The 21,660-nt window shown below is 34.6% G+C and overlaps 1 protein-coding gene across 2 annotated transcripts; it reads left to right on the plus strand.

Moving 5' to 3' along the window:
• Nucleotides 1-327: 327 nt before the first annotated feature.
• Nucleotides 328-20,579, plus strand: LOC109046486. 2 transcript variants are annotated; one of them, XM_042745722.1, is made up of 7 exons: nucleotides 328-703; nucleotides 1,976-2,622; nucleotides 4,704-4,865; nucleotides 4,972-5,120; nucleotides 16,068-16,195; nucleotides 16,711-16,778; nucleotides 20,186-20,579. In XM_042745722.1, the coding sequence occupies exons 1-7, from the start codon at nucleotides 429-431 to the stop codon at nucleotides 20,227-20,229; spliced, it is 1,473 nt and encodes a 490-aa protein (XP_042601656.1). In that variant the 5' UTR covers nucleotides 328-428; the 3' UTR covers nucleotides 20,230-20,579. The 2 variants fall into 2 exon arrangements, with proteins under 2 accessions (XP_042601656.1, XP_042601655.1); XM_042745721.1 differs by having other exon boundaries at nucleotides 329-703; nucleotides 4,704-4,877; nucleotides 20,186-20,573.
• The last annotated feature ends 1,081 nt before the right edge of the window (nucleotides 20,580-21,660 follow it).

A 21,660-nucleotide genomic window follows, 5' to 3' on the forward strand; every position in this document is an offset into this window, starting at 1 on the left:
ATATTGCTAAATATACATAAAGTTTTTTTTATTATTAATTTTATTTCAGTTTTAGTAATATTTAATTTTAGTAAATCAAGTTAAACTAGCCTAAATTAAAATAAGAAATATATATAGGCTATATATATATATATATATATATATATATATATATATATATATATATATATATATATATATATATATATATATATCTATAAACAAAAATAATATTTCAGTCAACGTTTACTTTATTTCAAGTAACTTTTTTTTTTCTTCCCGCGAAGATTCCTGCATCCATTCAGGTGACGTAATGATTTGTAGCTGTTTGCGTAATTGTTTTTGTTTATATTTGAAATTCAATTCAATATTCAATCGAAACATTCCAAGCAAGGCAGACGCAAGCCACAAACAAGAAAATCACGATAAGAGAAAGCTAAATTATCACCATGTCTGGAGATAAATGTAAAACAAGACCGTGTGATAAGACATCTAGAACAAAACCTCAGCGTTTTTGGGACGCATTAGGACCATTTCCCAGGTCAGTGTGGATTCATCCCAGTACACCAGAAGACAGTCTGGACAGAACCTGTGGTAGAGTATTGAAGCGCTCTGTTCTGGCCAGTAAGGGAGTTTGGCCGCATTTACCAGAAAATGCGCATGTGTTTGCTGAAGACGGTGACATCCAGAGCAACAGAGGACATTACAGCAGTCTGTCCACTCCGTAAGTTACGACAGAATACATGGGTTTTTACTTTTGTGGTGTAGTGTGTATCTGACAAATAAAAGAGTCTGACCAGACTCTGTGTCGGATTCAGTGTAAGAAATACAGAATGCAGCATTAAAGCTTCACTAAAATATGCCAGCTCTGATGCTGCCTTTCTTCTGTGTAAACACTGTTATTACGATAGAATACAGTGTAATATTATAGTATAATATCATGTAATGCAAAATGTATTGACATTTACAGAAATAAATGTTATAAGAATTTTTTTTTATATGAACAATGTGATATAATAATATAAATAGTATAATATTCATATAATACAAACTAAAATGGAATGAAAATAATACTATAGACAGATTCATATTTAGATATGTACACATACATATTTCTGTATTTCTAGATTATTATAAATGTACACATTCACATTTACTAACTACATTTCAAGAGTTTATTTGCAAAAACAGATAACTTCATTTTTAACAATTTTAAAAAAAGATATATATTTTTTTCATTGTGCATTCCAATTAATCTCAATCAAACTGCAGTTGGGTTATTTTGATTAAGTAAAAACAACTAAAAAATACAGCTAACTAACACAATAAAAACATGATAACATAAATAAAACATGATTTTTGAAAATAATAAAAAAGGGAGTTTTTGCAAATAAACTCATAATTTATTTAATAATTTATTTACAACAAAGTTAGATTGCATAGATTGCACCTTTAAAAAAAGCAGCATCATCGTTGTAAAGGCACTTTAAGTAAGTCTTAAATTGGACTGAAGATGGGCATAGTTTTACCAACAAAGAAAGACGGAGAGTGCTTCTCTATTGTGTAAATTTACCTTATGCAAAATCTGGCCATGGCAGCCCATGCTAATAGATCTGCCATCTGTCCCCGGTGGTCGATGGAAACACCTACCCCATCTATTTTAGGTAGACCATGTAGCAATGGGAAGATCTCCTCCTGGTGTTCGTTTGAACCCCATTACACGGTAGCAATAAGACAATCATGAAATATTCATACTTGGAGACAAAATATGCCCCATTTACAGCAGTAACATGCAAAGAAAATTCTCTGAAAGTTCATGTTTGGTTAATGGAGGGCTTGTTTACCTTTTTACATGAAACTATTCGGTACTTTTTGTGCTTTCAATGCATCCATCTCAACTAGTATCTATTTTGGCCTGTGAATATTTCCCCAACAGTATAACTTGCATTCACAATGCACTCGCAATTTGAAATAATGCATGCTTCTTTTTTTTCAGGAGCGCAGGGCATCAAAAGTTGGACAAGGTCATGTTAATGACTCAGCATAACATGACCCAGACTCTACTGCAGGGGCATGTTGATGCCATGTGTCCATGTTTTCCTGATGATAGATGCAGACATGGTCATGAACCTGACAAGACCATAGAGATCATAAGCCACGAGGAGGCTGACAGAGATAAAACTGAGGAGATGCTTGAAGAAATTCAACCTAAACAGGCCACAGGGAAAGCAGACATCCCTGAGGGGCCCTTGGAAGAAGACTTTCCTCCACTTCCACCTCCTGCCTCACCACGGGTGGACAGGCCACCACAGCAAGCCCCCGTCAGTAAAAGTGGCTCCTATAAAGCAACTGTCTTAAAAGGAAAACCAAAGATCCAATTGCATGGCGGCAAACCACAGAGGGCACAAAAACTAAATCAAAAAGAACATCCAAGAGTCTCAGCTAAAACATCCCCAAAAATAGAAGCACAAACAGCCCAGGGCTTCATTGACCAACCTAGTTCCCCCCAAACAGAAAGTGGATGCGGAGAGAAAGTTATAGTGGAAGAACAAAGTTCATTACCAAGGTGTTCCCATCTACCTGTGTTTGCAGACTTCCAAATGGCAGATGAGAAGATAATACCTAAAGATAACACATTTAAAGGTAAATGTGATATTGACATTCCATAGCATCTGCACCATGCTCATGCCTATTAATAATAAACTTTAAAGCAAATCTAAATCTAAAACCTAATACAGTATATTTTTTTTTCATTCACGCTCTCATGGTCATTTTAGTTTCCAGTTCAGCTCCTAAATTTTTAATTAATTTGATTTTTAATTAATTTGAAGTGCAGTAACAAGCAGGATGCAACAAATTTTAATTTAAGCAGAACTGAAAGATATGTATATACAATAACTGCACAAAGTGTAATTTTTACTTAAAAAGTATACAGAAGTAAATTGGATATATGTAAACTTGCTGTTCTGATTGGTGATCTGATCTACTTAATCATGTTAATTCAAAAGCAGCATGTTGAAGAGCTAGCAAGGACAGCTTAGGTTGTTTCTGATACAGTTCTGGAGAAAAAGAAGGCAACAGTAAACGATAAGTTAATATTGAGTAACGTATGTCTAGACACAATATTGCCAGTTTTTCAAAATTGTTTTATAGCTTGATTTATTATTATTATTATTATTATTATTATTATTATTATTATTATTATTATTATTATTATTATTATTATTTCCCCCCTGATATTTTGTCAATAATGGCAAATAGACAATATTTTTCAGAAAGTAGTTTTATGCTTTTGCCGACTGGTTTGTTCTGTAATTGACAATGTAAAAAAAAAAAAAAAAAAAAAAAAAAAAGATACTTTAAATATGAAACTAAAAATGCCAGTAGGTGGCAGCAAGCCTTAATGAGTCAGTGAGTCATTCATTCAAAAGATTTGTTCAAATGGCTGATTCATTCAGTTATAAAGCACCACTGTATTGCTCAGACATACAGACATGCTCGCTGATATTCAGAAAAAAAAGAGCCATACTCCATAATGTCAGGTCATATATTGTCGCCACCTACTGGTGTAAAAATATAACCTCTAGAAAGAGTCACTGAATATGCAAATTCACACTCATGATTACTCAAACCAAGACATTTGCATGGCCACAACACACATGAAGCACCACACCACAGTTGATCTCTTTATAAACTGCATTACTTAATGTATGTGTGAGTGTGTGTTCGGGGGGAAATACAGTGACTGAAGAATGAGTGGATACCACCAGAGTCATATCAGCCTCCATTCCAACTTATTGTACTGTGCAGCTGTGAGTTGTATATATTGCAAAATGACAAGTTTTTCAGTACAAGTAGTTTTCATCTTACAGACATAAACAGACATACTCATATTGGTATATTGTGTCTCAGTAGTTTATTCCAGGTTAGCAATTATAGAAACACCATTTAAGGTAAGGGTTCCATAACGATAACAATCAACCTCATGGCGTCTTGACGGTTTGGGAGTCTTTGGTAGTGACACTGCATGGCACTGATGTACGACTTGAATTAGCTCAGAGGAAAAGTGTTGTTTTTGTTTGCGAGGAAGGCTATGGATGGTGCTCAGTCAACGCTCTCCTCGGGGCACGAAAGGAGCTCCTCAAATCCAAAAAGTCACTCATTATTTTGAAAATGAAAAAACATAAAGAAGAGAGCATTGGCCCAAATCAATATATCCATTTCCTCTTGGTAATGGAATCCGTTTGTAATAGCAGTCTAAACATAATCGATTTGCAATCTTCATGTTTTTTTTTCTTTTCTTTTTCTCCTGCCATCTCTTTTTCTCCCTTTACTTCTGCCAATGCTTTTACATCCTAAAGGCCAAAGGGTATGTGCAGATTCAGATTTAGGTGATTTGTGTATATTGCATGACAAAACAAAACAAAACATTTGAATGTTTATGTATTTACATAAAAAAGTATATAAAGTTTTAAATTTTGCAGTAGTTCAATACAGTTACTCTTTGGGGACCAATTAAGATTTGATTTTTATTTATTTATTTATTATGCTAACCCTCACTAAAGTACTTAAAAAGGCATTGATGTTGACATAGTACTTCATATGTAAATTTTGTTTTGGTGATTTTCGTTTCTTAATAAGGCATATGGGATTGAAAATGGCATTTGGATTTGCCGAGTATTCACGATCCTCGTGTATTAATCCTGTCACCTGTTCTTCCTAAGGTGAAGACGTGGAGTTGGGCAGAAGTGCAGATGGTGCCCACATGGCACAAACCCGGGCTGGCAGCGGTACTGGGAGCGTGCAGAATGCAGCTGGGCCTCTTCACAATGCCAAATGCCATAAATACCACGAGGATGCCACTGTTGCAAAGACAAAGGCCACAGGTCCAGGCTCTGGTGAAGATTATTCACTTACGTAATCTTTTCTCTCATTGTTCATTCTGTTTCTCTCTTTGTTTACTAAGTGCATCTCCTGTGTTTGCAATTACAGACATGTCAGTGCCAGAAAATATGGACAGGATCCAGACTTGGAACAGAAGTGGAAGGTGTCCCCTACAAAACACCCAGTTCTTTGCAGGAACGGGTCATGGCACGTGGTCACTGCCGGCTAACTGCTTCCTGTGGTTCCCTGCACCTGAGGTACACCACAAATTTGAGCATTTGCACTGCTGACTTTTACTACCCTGTAAAAAAAACAAACAAACAAAAAAAAATCATATAAAAAGCAACAACACAGCACCTAGTAAAAAAATATTGAAATGTATTTTAAATTAATTTATTCAATGCTAATTACTACAAATAAATTTGCATATTTATGTGCTTAATAAAAATACTCTGCAATTGTAGTAAACTGGTATACTTAAAGTCTGCTAAATTGGAACAACTAATTTTGTACTTAATGCACTTTTGGGAAGTAGTGCTGAAGTCCGTACTGTATACTGAAGTATATTTGATTGTGTTAAAGTGGAACAATTGCAAGTATACTTCAGGTACTCTTTATCTTGCATTTAAAGACTGATATTATTCAAAGATCATAAAATCCTTATCAATAGTGATAATAAAACACATTTTTAGGCTTAATATTAAGAAATTGGCAAGGCCATGCTGCTATTAAAACTTTTAAAATATACTGTACTGACAACCACCATAATAACACAAATAACACATACTGTATCAAAGTTCATAACAAGTTTCTCACCGTATATAGTAAGGGAACTTAAAGTTAACCAGTGGATAGGTTTTTACTGTAGTATTTAAAAAGTCTTTTATGGTTAAAATGAAAATAATTTTTACAGTGTACAATGGTTTTGTAAATGCGGGATGCGGGATGATTTTACTGGACACATAATCTGAATCCTGAACTTCTTACTTCTCAGAGATGATTAGTTGCACAGAGATGTCTGAATGAGTTTGTGTATGATTAAAGCAAGAGGCATATTAAGATGTTTATTATTCGCTGTGGCAAAGAATTTATCACAAGGAGAGATTGAGATGTCAATAGGTCACAAAGAACAAGAGGCCAATTAAACTGCCATGTTTGATCCAAATTGTTGATTGGACATTTGTTGCAAGCAGTGATTTGTTTGGACTTTTAATTGATAGGTCATGCTTGTTATGATTATTATTATTATGTTTATTCAAATTTTTTTTTCTCTTAAAATGTGATGCCACATGTTGCTCGAGACAAGGGTGATTACTTTCAAGAGTTTGAAGAAACTTTTCTGCTTCGTGACCAGCCCTGAAGCACATTTACATGAACAGTGTGCTTTAAAACCAAGCTGTGTGCTGTTGCTAGGCTACACAGGTTTCTTGTTCTTGGACAATTAGATTTTTCATCTAGAGCTATCAGGGAAACCATTATTTCATCATATAGGCATAATTTTGGACTGGACAATCGTACTTGTTGAATTTCTCAGTCTTAAATTATTTATGTGGTCAGAAGGGATGAGATTTTCGATACTGTTGAAAATTCTGAAATGAAACTGCTTTGGGCTCTGGGCTGCTGTTCTCCAATTTAGTTATAGTGGAGAGGAACGATAGAATTGAGGTGCTAAAAAAAAGAAGATATAAGAAAGAGATATAAAGAGAAGAGTTGAATAAGTTCTAGTTTTCAACTTCTTAATTATGTGTTGACCATCAGGCAGATGAGGAAGTATATCATTACCAAGTACCAAATACCAAGATGTTGCTAAGCGACATTCACTGCCAAAAACTGAAAAAAATATGATTATTGATAGCACTGTACAAAAAGAGTTCATTGTGGTGTTTTGTCTTAAGTTCACAAAAAACTGAAAATTTGCCGAAAATTGATTTCTTTACCAATCAAGGTGTAGATGCCATTTATTCATCATTTGAACAGATCTGGAGAAATTTAGCAGTACAAAACTGGCTCACCAATGGCTCCTCTGCAGTGAATGGGTGCTGTCAGAATGAGATTACAAACAGCTTATAAAAACATTACAATGGTGTACCACTTTATTAATGCCTTGAGAAGTGAAAAAAAGAAGAAGTCCAAAACAGCTTTAAACAAGTATGTCAGTAGATTATTTTGATGTGAGAGAACATTAGTTGTGGAATATGTTTTTATCAATTATTTTGATCATACCCATACCGTGAGGATCACAACATTTGGACACCTAGCCTAGCACAGGGGTGAACCAACAGGCGTATCTACAAGTGGTAGGCCTAGCACCATGCTTCTGCCCGTCTGGCTGCCGAGGGTGATGGAGGAAATCAACAGGGTTCGCTTTGCGGGGAGCTGAACTGAAGAGCAGAATAAGCGGACATGTCCGGTCCATAGAGGGGAAGAAGCAGCAAGCATTACACTGAGCAGTGCCTCTGGTTCACTGGTTACTTGAAGCGAGTACACGAGAGGACACTCTCTACACGAAGGCTATACTATAAAACCTAGCAAATGTGTTTGGTGTTGCCCTTCCACAGCTCTACAAATATCTATTAGCGAGGCACTGTGTGCCAACGCCCAAGAAGATGCAATACTCCTCGTCGAGTATGCTCTCAACCTGGGCGGGCATAGCAAGCCTTGGGTTTGATACTCCAAGACGATGGCATCCACTATCCAGTGGGCCACCTTTGCTTGGAGACAGCCTTTCTCTTCTGCTGGCCTCTGTAACAGATGAAGAGCTGCTCTGAGGTCCTAACGCTCTGTGTACGGTCCACCTATAGGCGTTAAGCGTGAACGGGACAGAGCAAAGCTAGGTCTGGTCTGCCTCCTCCAAGGGCAGAGCTTATATTAGGAGAATAAGGAGAAAAACTTTGTCACAAACCTTTTTCAGACAAACCTATGTCAAAAAAGCTGCAGTGATGTCTTTCTATTGTCCAAAGAGCAGGGGGGAAGTCGTGGCCTAATGGTTAGAGAGTCGGACTCGCAATCCAAGGGTTGTGAGTTCGAGTCTCGGGCCGGCAGGAATTATAGGTGTGGGGGAGTGCATGTACAGTGCTCTCTCCACCCTCAATACCACGACTGAGGTGCCCTCGAGCAAGGCACCGAACCCCCAACTGCTCCCCGGGTGCCGCAGCATAAATGGCTGCCCACTGCTCCGGGTATGTGTTCACGGTGTGTGTGTGTGTGTGTGTGTTCACTGCTTTGTGTGTGCACTTTGGATGGGTTAAAAGCAGAGCACGATTTCTGAGTATGGGTCCCCATACTTGGCTGTATGTCACGTCACTTTCACTTTCACTTTCAAAACAGAAGACCATAATGACCTGATAGAAAGATATTCAATTGGAGTCATAAACAGAGCAGTTCTCATTTGCACATCAGTTTTGTTCATGTTCACATTTATTCAGTATATAGTCTTTAAACATTGCGTAGAAACTAGCTAATTTTTGAGAATGTTTGTGAAAGTTTGCATAAGTAGTAATTGCATAATATTTCTGTGGCACAGTTCTCATAAATATGTACTCTTTTGAAAAACCGCACTGTTTACTACACTATACTTTTATCATCTTTTCAGTTTGCATAACCCTAAAAGAGCAACATGAAGATATGATGTGCATAAAACATTTAGCATTAGTATTCAGTTCTAGTCAGCAGATTTTATATTGTACCTAAATGTTTAATGTCATCACTTCATGGATGGCCACCCTTAGGTTTAGTGTGTAATTTTTATTAGACTCAAAACAAAACAGTGTTTCTTCTTCTTCTTCTTAAATACACTAAATGGATTGGTAATGAACTGCCAAACAATTTTTTTTTTTATATACCTTTTTTTTCATTATGCATCAGGAGCTTTCAAAGAAGCATCTTGACAGCTCTTTCTTGAAACAGGTTCAAAATACATTATTGTTAGCATGGAGTTTTGATCTATTTCAGTGTATTTTTACATCTTCTGCTTAATATATGATGAAGCTATCAGTATAACACTTAATAAAATAACCCAGTTCCAACATTTATTTATGTACCAAGTAAAGCAGCTTCTTCAGACACATGTCACAGTGTCCAGGTTCCAAACAAGGCATCTGAATATCTCTGCCTGCTGTTATATTGGCATTTTCTTGGCTCTACTCATTGGCCATTGATTTTACTCTCCTGTTCTATATTCTTATCCACTTAGTAATTTATCTTCCTCTTGATTTTCCACGCTGTAATCAAACTGTCTTCACTTTTCTTCTTTCAATCCTGCCATATTACATAACACTCCTTCCTTGCTTTGCTAGAAACATCAAGAAACTTCCAGGCTCCATGAGGAGCTGCCCCTAAAATACAACAGTTGTTTGCATTTTTCCAAACTGCATTGGCACTGGTAACTGTTGAATACTCCATGCAGAAAATCATAAAATCTATCATAAAAATCTATTATATATATATATATATATATATATATATATATAGATATATATCTATATATATATCAGTAAGTCTCAAGCAATATGTCAGTAAATATACTATACTTAGTATGAAATGAATGCATTTTAAATATATTACTTTTTTACTAGTACCATTAAAAATTGTTTAAATGCAATGACTCTAAGGCCTGGTTTCCCAGACAGGGCTTAGAATAAGCCAGGATTAGGCCATAGATCAATTAGGACATTTAGGGTGCTTTCACACCTGCCTCATTTAGTTCGGTTGAATCAGACCAGAGTTCGTTTCCCCCTTTGGTGCGGTTCGTTTTGGCAGGTGTGAAAGCAGCAATCGCACTCGGGTGCACACCAAAGGCGGACCAAACAAGCGTACCGAGACCTGCTTGAAGAGGTGGTCTCGGTACGCTTTCAAACGAACTCTGGAGCGGTTCGTTTGTGGTGAGAAAGGTGATCCGACCTCGAACAGACCCAACTGCAAAAAGTACTGATCATTTTTGGACTAAACCAGCTGCCGTAGTCAGCTGCGCTGTGCATTATGGGATGAGGAAGTGTTTGTTGACAGTTTGCACTTTAGCATGGCAGCTCGTGGATTAATGCACGCCTCCGTTCGAAGTTACGAGCGATGCCCACTCGCCGTTTGCAGTGCATTAGAAAGTTGTTTTCAAGCCGCATCCGCGCTTCATTATAGAAATGTATTGTTTGCATATTGTGGTGTATACAAACAATGTAATAGATTATGGCCAGGGACAAAACCAGCCCGCGGAGTCGTCTCTCCATAGCTGTGTTGTCTCCGTGTTGTTTGCTGGCTTTTCCTCTTATGTTGGAATTTTCCCGCACGTAAATTCTGACCAATCGAAAAGCAGTTTAGTAAATACGTCATGGCCAATGAGTGATGTGGATGTTGTCATGTGACTGCATTTTGGTTCGTTTCAACTGGTTCCGACCAAAGCAATCAGTGTGGTGTGAAAAGGAACCAAAAAAGCTGAAAAATGCTACAATGTATAATTGTTTGCCCTTGGTTCGGACCAAATGAACCTAACTAGAGATGTGAAAGCACCCTTACATTTGTGCACTTAGCAGACACTTTTATCCAAAACAACTTACAATGCATTCAGGCTATTTTTTTTTAACATGTATCCCCTGGGAATTGAACCCACAACCACTGAGCCACAGGAACACAAATGTGTTCCATTTAAGTAAATTTTATAAATGTGCCTTAGAAAACAAACAAACAAACAAAAAATCTTGAGACAAAACAAAGGCACTGATATATTTTAAGATCAGTCAATGCTAGTTTCTTTTAGTTGAAACAGCTCAGATTTATATTTTAATCTGGGACTAGGCTTGTCTGTGAAACTGGGGGTATAAATGTCATATGGAGTAACCAAGTAAAAGTGTTATAATAAAACTAGGTATGGCACATTTACTATTTATCTAGAATGCATTCATGTGTTTATTAATAATATAATTATATATATAAAAAACAACAACAACAACAACAAAAAAAAAAAACAATCAAGCTAAAAATTAATTAATTCATTCGTTCATTCATTCATTAACATAAAACTTTTGGGAAGCTGATCACATATGATTTCACAACCTGAACCAGCCCTGTCATAAAATGATAAAATGATCTAATATTTATAGACACATATTGATTTTGACACTATATATAATCAAGAAATACTACATAAAATAAATCATAATAGTAACAGATTTTAACAAACTGCTTAATAAGTTTTCTGTTTCAAGAATTTCATCCCTTGATTAAGGAAGATTTTTGTCATTATTGTTACATTTTAACTTTATTTCCCTTAGTAATATCAAAACATTAATTTGTTAAATGTCATTAAATAAAACTACATTATTTGCATGAATTTCTTTAAATGTATTTTGGCACATCACCAAAAAATTGATGTCACCACAATGACCCTATTTGAATATTCTATTAGACAGGCAGCCGATATGCTACAGTATGTCTTACCTTGTGTGTCAACTACAAAGTTTCACTGTATTCCCAAAATACTTGGCAGTCACGAGAACAGATTCTTAATGTGTCAAGCCCTTCGCAACCTTACATTAGGGAACAATGGTCACAGATGTGGATGAATAGATGTGGAAGACAGAAGTGAAGGGCAGACAGATGAGCATTAGGGTGCGTGTGTGCGTGAGCGTTTGCAGCATGGTAGCGGCTGACGATCATGTAGCCAGCGCTGCGAGGGGAACTAATTGAATATGGGAGATGCTATTTGTATGACTGTCTCTGGTGATGGATGCCCCTCATAAGAGCCCTGAAATTCGAGATCATTCTTCAATCTTCAATCTTCAGTTATCTGCACTTGCTTCCTCTTTCATTCCCCACAAGCAGTTTGTACCATTTGTTTTCACTCTCCCTTCATCATACTTCGCGTTTTATCATGTAATCATTAATCACATGTCAAGGACATGACTGGAACACGGGCACTTGTTTCTGTCCTCAAACGGCAGGCAAAGGTGCAATGAGGGCAAAAGGGGCTTATTAGCAATGCATTATGGGAAGCCTGCCCAGAGGACGCAATAATTTTGGGCACCTCTGCACCCTTAAGCACCTGTGGAGGTGTGTATGAGTGGCTGTGTCATGGCCTTGGAGGCCAGTGGCTGTCTGAATGAATCAGCACTTTGCAGTAATCTGATGGTATTATTTAGTGAGGCATTTGGCTCGGCCGATAGTAGTTAAGTCTCGCTGGTTATTGTGAATTATGAACCCCTTTCTTTGACTCGCACCCAGCCATTTGTATTCATAATTTGCATTCATTCATCACACCTTAAGCTTTGTGGGCTGTGTAAGTACTTTAGGTGTGTATGTGCCTGTAGACTTGCTTTATAAAGATATAGTATCTGTGTGTAAAAGGAGGTGAATGGAAGATTGGGGTAAAAGTCATTTGGACACTAAAAAAGACAATCTTATCAATTTCAATTTTTGTGACAAATTTTTAATAGATTTCTAAGTACAAGTGTTCCTTAACTACAGAAAGTTTTGGCCCTGAGAAAAATACAATGCCTTTAAACACAATTTTCAATTCAGTTATATGGAGTAAGGTTGTAATATGTGTTGTTGTAATAAAAATTTTAATTTTTTTTTTTTTTTTTTTACGTAAGAGGGATCATATGAAATGCATGTTGTTTTTTATTTGGACTGACCTGAATAAGATATTGCACATAAAAGACATTTGCATATAGTTCACAAGAGAAAATAGCAGAATTTATAAAAAATGACCCTGTTTTAAGGTCCCACTAATTCTTTGCTTTTCCAGCATCTTTGGCACATTTGAACACTTTCCAACAATGTCTGTATAATTTTGAGATCCATATTTTCACATTTAGGACAACTGAGGGACTCATACGGAACTATTGCAAAAGGTTCAAATGGTCACTGATGCTCCAGAAGGAAAAACATTGCATTAAGAGCCAGGAGGTGTAAACCAGTTATTTTACCTAAAAACACAAAATTTTTTCACCTCCTTTTAGAAGCTAGAGGAGATACTGTACTTATATGTTTCTCAGAAGTTCAACTTACTCTGATTTTCAAATTCAAAAGGTTTTCACCTCCTGGCTCTTAATGCATTGTTTTTCCTTCTGGAGCATCAGTGACCATTTGAACCTTTTGTAACTAGGGGTGAAACTTTTTGAAAATCAGGGTAAGTTGAACTTATTTTGTCTTCTGAGAAATATATAAGTACAGTATCTCCTGTAGCTTCTAAAGGGCAGCACTAAATGAAAAAAAAAAACAAAACATGATATTAGGCAAAATAAGAAAAATATACACATCTTCATTTTGTTCACTGGTTTACACCTCCTGGCTCTTAATGCATTGTTTTTTCCTTCTGGAGCATCAGTGACCATTTGAACCTTTTTGTAATATCTATGGATCATCCAGGTAACAAAAAAGTATTAAGAATCAAGCATATGTAAACTTTTGAACGCATTTTCTTTTTCTTTTCTTTTTTTTAAATTGAACTATTATTTTCTCTTGTGGAATATATGTAAATTTCTATTACGTGAAATATCTTATTCAGGTCAGGACTAATTAAAAAATAGCATGCATTTTGTATGATCTCTCTTATTTTGGAGAATTAATTAACATTTTGCAAAGTGTATGTAACATTTTGAAGTGTCTGTATGCATGCATGCATTTATTTAAAAAAAAAAAAAAAAATCCCACTATATCTCAAGTTATTATATTTAGTAGCGTTCTGTAATGATTATAATAGAAATTTCAAAACTAAACTTTTTCATAAAAATAAAAAAATCAAAAAAATTTAAATGTGAAATTAAAAATTAAAAATTAAATTAAATTGTTATCAACTGATATTTACCATGACACTTATTTTTCTTCAAAGAAAGATATTTATGCATGTATGTATGTATTTATATTTAAATTTTTCCATAATCAACCATTCTTAACTTGATATGTTTGTTGTCCTGGGTACACAAGTACACAAGTACACACACACACACACACACACACACACACACACACACACAAACTTTATTGGGAAAAATTGTTTAGTGTGGTGTACAATGGTGGCACAACGTCATAAATGAAATAATAATAATAATATTAATAAAAATAATAATAATAATAATAATAATAATAATAATAATAACAATAATAATAATAATAGACAGTTTGATAATAATAATAATAATAATTATTATTATTATTATTATTATTTATAAATCAAAATTTCACACAAGAATATTGAATTATTATTTTAGAATTTTAAATAATTCTTTAGGTTTTTATTAGGAATACATTTTTAAAATTGAATTTTTTTAATCTGGGTCAAGGGTAAAGCAAAATGAATACAGGACATTTGAAATGAAGCAAAAATGAAGGTATGATAAGTTTCTAAGACTGTTTTAATGTGACCTTCAAACAACAAAAATAGAAAAATCAAAAATTGTAACAAAAGAACAAACCAATAAAAAAAAAAAATCACCACAACTAAGATGGACACAATCTGTACATCCCTATTCAAGAACAACATGATTACGAGTCGACTCCCTATAAGACTATGAAGTGATCATTCCCTTCTCTTAATACATTTCCAAGACAGCAGAAAGGTTGAGAATGAAAGGTTGTCTCTCAGAAATCCCAATCAACAGTTATAGGTAAACAAAGATTTAACTCAGAGTTTCATTTCACATTACTCTGTTAAGGTAAAATAAATATGTTTGCACTTTCCAGCGCCTCTGAACTTGTGTACGTTCAGCTGAATAATTTAAAATGGCTCAGACGTTGTGCAGGGTGAATCCCGTTTTTTGAGAAAACAGATACAAAGGAGTGTCTGTGTGAGTCTCAGATCAGCTGTGGAGTAACAGCTGAAGTGTTAGATGCTCTAACATCAGGAAGTAAATGTATTACCTCAGCGACACTGTCACATTCATGTGAATACAATATATGGCTCTGATGATATTTATGAGATGGGGGAACTAAAAGGGGAGGGTATAGGCTGCTTTAGATCGAGCTGCTTTGATGTTGTGTCACGACTGTGAATCTGGGGTTTATACATCTGAGGTGCAAAGAGAAAAGAAAATGAACATCCTCTCTTACATGGATGGGAAACAGAAAAGAAGGTTATCTTCTTTTTATGCTTAATTTACTAAAACCGACATTGTTTAGAAAAATATGGAAAATTGGAAGAGATTGCTTCAGAGAGTAGTTTGAAGTGCTTTGTTTGATGTAAATATAACATGCTGTTTTTTTCATTGTTAGTCAAACCAGATGAAATATAAAACAACTCTGCAATGTTTCACTGAAAATTTACTATTTATTTAACACTCATATTCCGTGTGAGAGCCCAATGTCATTTAATAGCTCCAAAATATTTAACATTGAAGTATCATGTTATTATTTAATCACTTTTCTCAATCTTATGAGAACTAATTATGAACAAAACTTGATAACATGCACCCCACATTCTCCGTTAAAAAATGTAACATTACTTTGGGGCCTCAAAGACCTCAGATATGAATAAATGCATTTAATGTTTTATGTTACTATTTTCTGACCAGTGTCCACTCAGTTATTTCAAATACACTATTATTGAAAGTTATTTATTTTTATTTATAGATTATATGTATTTTCTACAATGTGATTTACTAGAGTAAAACTTACCAGTCTAGTTTGTGGTAAAACATTACATTACTTACAAAGAATACTTTATTTTGATAAGTCAGCAGTGCCATCCATTTATTTTTTATTCATTTTTATCCCCCCCCCCAATAATCGTTACAAACAGCTATGTTTGTGTTGCTCATTTCACTCTAAAACTCACTCATTTTTGTTTCATATAAAAAAAAAAAAAAAAAAGAATTTGAAATGAAATAAGAGTTTAAAGTTTTCCATGTAAAAAAATATATATTTTCTGTGTCAATATATATATTTTGTAACTCTTTTAACTTAATTTCTTAATTATTGTACACCTTTAATTGACACATTGTACAGGTATTAATTAACATATAACCTTAGAGGTGAAACCATTTACACATTTAAAAAAAAAATACTTAATATAAACTAAAATTATACTTTTAAAATGTAATTATAAACTTATAGTAAACTATTTAAAAAAAAACATACTTTAACTAAAATTGTACTAATTATTATTAATATTATTATTATTATTTTTTTTCTATATATATTTTTTTAATGATTAACTGTATTTTTTTTTCACATCACTGTCTTTCATAATTGACATCGTCTGCTTATTTGTCATACAGGTGGACCCCTTGCATATGGTTGTCAACCCCCTATTTTCCTCCAGTTTTCTGCCTCCCCCAGGATTTGGCCTGAATCCATACTATATTGTTGGAGACTTCTCCCTGTGGCCTTATCAACATGGCAACTAGTAAGAATGCAGTTTCACACCAGTTGAGATGACACCTCCCATTGCTAGGAAAATGAACATTTAACTACAATGAACTAATGCCTCTTATTAAAACAGAAACTGTAATCTCCAATGCAATGTATATACAGCCACATTTATCTATGGCATGTATTTATTTATTATTGTTTTGTGTTGTTTTCTTAATAATCACACTTTAATGATTGGAAGCAAAAGGTCAAAATGAGCGATTTTACTCAGAGCAGGCTAAGTAAAAGACATGACATGTATGCCATATTAAGAACTTACAAGGATCACATTTAATAATATTCATGTCATTGCTGAATAGAGACCATAATTACAGGCATTGAAACCATAATGGGAAGGGTGAAGGTTTATGTCAAAAAAATAAAAAAATCCATAATATCCTTTCCATAAATCACTGATAAAACAAGACATTTATCACTTTGCACCAACAGCTATACTACACACCTCTATTGTTGAATTAATGTTAATTCTCCGTCTTATCTTACCCGCAGTGTCAATTTTCCAGACAATGTAAACCCGTCAGCAGCGGGCAGACAGCGCTTCACGTGCCTGGCAAATGGTAAGGTTGATTTGCTCTGTTCTTTGAGGGGAAAATTGTAGCATGGTCTGCATCAGTGAGAAGGTGAGATGAAGTGTGCTACATCATATTTCACGGGTCATCTGAGCTCCACAATGAAGCCCCCGCCAAGAAAAAACACGCTTGCTCAAGTATGAGAATGCGCACGGTGACGTTCATAACCTTCCATTGTCTTTTTTAAAGTGTGACTAGAGGCAAATTCCATTCATGAGAAGTGCGGCGTTGTGAATGACACATGTGATTATGTTGCTTTTAAAGCCTTTCAACTCAGCACTTATGCGCTTGTCCAAGGTAAAAATTCCCAATTCTGCTCGTTCAGAGATGAAAGCCATTTAAAACGCTCCGTCGCTGAGTTGCAATGGGCTTGCAATTAAAGATAATGGGAGAAAATTTTAAGGGAAACATTGCAGAAGATGTTGTGCCAAAAAGTGAGTGATGTTTTCTTTTTTACACTAAAATTATAAAACTAAAACTCAACAAAAATTTACTATAAAAAGCTATTAACCTGAAATTAAGCTCTCACCAAAAAGGCCATTGGTAAAAGCTAGAGTTAGGTGCAAAACAAGATACTTGGAATAAGGTCTCAAAACACATTTGTAGAGAAAACCGCATTTGTGCTCAAAAATGATGGTCATGGCCTTTACTATATAGTGATTTTATCCCCACAATTTCTTTGTCACTCTTTTGTGGCAATCAAGGTTGACTCATTTGAGTACAGCAGGAGTGACCTTTTTATCAATGATAGCTCACACAAATCCCTCAGAGTTTGGCTTGTCAAATGCCATTCTTTCTCTGACGTTCAAAAAAAAAAACATAGCTATGTGTCTATAGAAGTTGAGTTCAGGCTGAACTTCAGAACTTTTCAGGCAGACTCCAGAGAGACCATCATGCTACAATACAGCGAGGAACCACAAAAGGAATTTTGACAAGGCCAAATCAGGATGAGAAAAAAGTTAGATATATACCACAGAACAATAAGATGAAAGGAAAGCTGTTGGTTACGTCTTTATGGTGCATCTAGCGGTGCTGCATTGCTTCAGTAAGCTTCAATATGCCGTTCAGTATGTGGTCCTGATTATTATTACGCCAGTGAGGTACACAAGAGCCTGTCTATCACTAGCAGTTTTATGATGAGTCACTAGCAATGAGATTTCTGCCTCTTCATGGCATCTGCTGCCAAGTGCTGCATCTGTGATTTCACATTTTTGGGATGCATTATAAAGCTGTAAATGTCCTTTCAACAGGTAGCCATAGAATGAGAATGATTACACTGCCAACAATTAGTCACTACTGATTATCTGCAATCAGTTACAGTAATAATTACAATAGCAGTATGTTAGGCCAGATCAGATATATATATATATATATATATATATATATATATATATATATATATATATATATATATATATATATATATATATATATATATATATATATATATATTATATATATATATATATAAATAAACTATCAAATGCCTTTAATTAACTGCCTAAAATATTTGAAATATGTGTCAAATATGATCAGGATTAATTAGAATATAATTATCTCAATTTGATATTTGCTATTTTTTTCTACCCACCAATAAGAGTACTGAACCTGAAGAGAAATATTGAACTAAGGTTGTCAACAGAATAAAACAATTCTCTTCACAGCCATATTTTCAAATATTTCTGAGCAGTCATTAGAACGTGGATTCAAATCATAATAATGTAAAATTGGGTAAATTCTTCGTCTTCTTATTATTATGTATTTGTCTCATAATAATAATATTTAAATTATAAAATATACTAATTATAAAAGTAATTATTATTATTATTATTATTACTATTATCAATATTATAATAATTGTAAAAATAGTATTATCATTAGTAGTATTAGTAGTACAAGTAGTAGTATATATGTGACCCTGGACCACAAAACCAGCCATAAGGGTCAGTTTTTGGAAAATGAAATTTATGCATCATTTGAAATGTGAATAAATAAGATTTCCATTGATGTTTGGTTTGTTAGGACAGGACAATATTTGGCTGAGATATGACTATTTGAATATAGGGAATATGAGGGTACAAAAAAAAAAGAAAATACTTTAAAGTTGTCCAAATGAAGTCCTTAGCAATGCATACTACTAATAAAAAAAATAAGTTTTGATATATTTATGGTAGTAAATTAACAAAATATCTTCATGGAACATGATCTTTACTTAATATCCTAATGATTTTTGGCATAAAAGAAAAATTGATCATTTTATTTATTATTATTTATAAAGTATTTTATATTTTCTTTTCTCTGTAATCTACCATCACTTCTGCAATGGCAACTCACTTTTTGCCAGACGGGAGGCTCCAGGAACATGTACCCATGATGTGGCCCTGATCAGGACAAAATCACATCACAATAGGAATCATTGTAGCATTTTTTTTCAGACTAAGTGCCCTTTTGGCCTTTCTTTTTGAGTGTTTCTCTCTGAACAAAAAATTTCATCATCATGCACACAAACGCACACACTTGATCGCTCCATCTGCAGCGGGACACTAATAACCCGGAGCGCAGATGCACACCAGAAAAGCGGCCGTGACGAACTGAGCATGCGATCAATCAATAATACAGCGCCCTTGCAGTACTGCTCAGATCGTCTTCCCCCTGCCCTCCAGTGTCTGAAATATTTAAAGCGCTTGACATCAAATGAATACATTAATTTTAATTGTGCACATATCAGCTCTCGATCGGCGCAAGCTGCAAGATCTTGTAAGGGACACTGCTTTTCTCTGCATCTCGGAGGAAGTGTGTAAATAACACACACATACACCACATGTTGCTTTGGCCTCTTTAGGCTAGATGTCCATACACACATCTAAATGAAACAAAGTTTACTTGCACTCCCCATGAGCTTCCAGCTTTGTATAAAATAAATTCACAAACATAGAATTACATCAGAACATGCTGGGAAAAGTTTCACAACTTCATGATCTACCCTCTCAAAATGCAGCTGAACATTTCTACATTTTATTGTTTATTTTTTTAAATTGCCAAAAAAGTTTTTTTTTTAAATCCTTTAATTTTTTATTTATTTGTCATATGACTTTTTAATCAGACTTTTGGACCGCCCTGTATATTTATTTATTTATTTATTTATTTATTTATTGGAAGAAATGCAACCACCTAGTTTCATCGGAAAGTTTGACTAATCCATTTTTCCCCTATGCTAAGAAAGTTTTCCAGATCTCTTAAAACAGAGGTTCCACCTATTTTAGGTGATTCAGTTGGTAGTTAATTTGTATCTTCATTTTTGTGTTCCATCTATTGTGCCAAAGAATTGTTTAAAAGAAAAATCTTGAAACAGAAATGCGGTGCTTGAAGTAATTCTTCCATTTTTCTCATTGCAGTTCCTCCAGGGTTCACATCGGCAGATGCCTTCACATTGTTCTGACAACCTGTTTTGTTCTACTCTTTTTGTTGTTTTGGCTCTTTTTACTGTTTCTGTTAATCATAAGTTGTCATGTACTCCATATTGTATATGGACAGTAAAGCAGTTACCTCAGATAAAATGTGTTGTGTGAGCATTTTATTTTTAAGCATGTAGGCTTCTCTATCTGAAGGCTGTAATTTGTAGGTCTGTCATATATACAACAAAGCCATTACATCAAGGTAATTCACTGGGAGAAAACAAGATGGAAATAAATCATAAACAGACATTGAAAAAAAAATTATAAAAGTATGTCAATAGCAGACTCAATACAGATGTTATTAAAAAGCATATATAATATGTATCTAAATCATTGCAGCTCCACTTTGGAATATAATACATAATTTATCATGCAGATGAAATATTTAGGATGCATATTGATATTCTCTTCCTGGGGTTTTTCCTGTCTACTTGCAATAAAGTTCCCCTCTAATTTTTGTTTTGTCATTTGTTTATATGTACAGTATCTCTTTGATCAGTAGGTGTCCTGGATTATAAAAATGGAACATAAGATCATTACCTGATGGTGCCAAACAATATCACACAGTCTAGAATGCTGTTGTTTACTTATATCAGCATGGATGTTAAGTTAATATTGAATAACCTGAACAAGATGTTAGGCACGAAAATGGCCAGTTACTTGTTTACAGACACTTCTGTGGCATTGTTTGGAGCAGTTTTTAGAGCGAAAACTGCTCCAAACAAAGCCACAGAAGCATCTTTAAACAACACCTAGTCTCTCCCAGTGTTTCTGAATAAATCACTCGAGTAAACAATTAAATTAATCAATCATAAGCGTGGTCACTTGTGTCATTCGTGAATTAATTAGTGCTTCTGACTCAATCAGTTGAATAAATGAAGGCTCAATCAATAGAAGAAAGTCACTTGTTGCCATCTACTGGCTCAACAATGTAATGTGCAAAAAGAGTCTGAAAAAAACAACAGAAAAAAAAAACACCAATAATGCACAAACCAACAAAAACACAGACAAACAGAATAATTTAAATATTCACATGTTTCAAAGCTGTTTCCCGTGCGTTTGCATTCCATACTTCTATGTTTTTTTTTTCTATGCAAGCATGTGCTAGATGGTTTGCACTGGGTTCTCGCATCTTTTGTGGCATCTTGCACATGACATGGCAAAAGTGTGGCATTCAAATTTAAAATAGGTTCAACATTAAAAAGATGCATCTCGAGTCCCACATCTCACATTTCTGCATTCCACTGCGCTGTTGTTTTAAAATATTTTTTTCTATGTGAACAAGTGCTACACAGATCTTTTTGACTGCTACGTTCGTGCCTTTAGCAGTATCCTAAAAACATGGTGCTCATGTTAAAATAAGCTAAAGTTTTTATTTAAACGCATCTCGATATCTTGTATTTTGTCCTCATTCC

This window comes from Cyprinus carpio, chromosome B19, assembly GCF_018340385.1.
Source record: "Cyprinus carpio isolate SPL01 chromosome B19, ASM1834038v1, whole genome shotgun sequence".
Taxonomy (NCBI): Eukaryota; Metazoa; Chordata; class Actinopteri; order Cypriniformes; family Cyprinidae; genus Cyprinus; species Cyprinus carpio.

Bases quoted from the DNA above. Each gene is read 5' to 3' on its own strand.
- LOC109046486 (XM_042745721.1), top strand. From the start codon at position 429: ATGTCTGGAGATAAATGTAAAACAAGACCGTGTGATAAGACATCTAGA. The intron at 2,623-4,703 runs GTAAATGTGATA...GTTCTTCCTAAG, and splicing joins TAAAGATAACACATTTAAAG to GTGAAGACGTGGAGTTGGGC. The intron at 16,196-16,710 runs GTAAGAATGCAG...TCTTACCCGCAG, and splicing joins CCTTATCAACATGGCAACTA to TGTCAATTTTCCAGACAATG.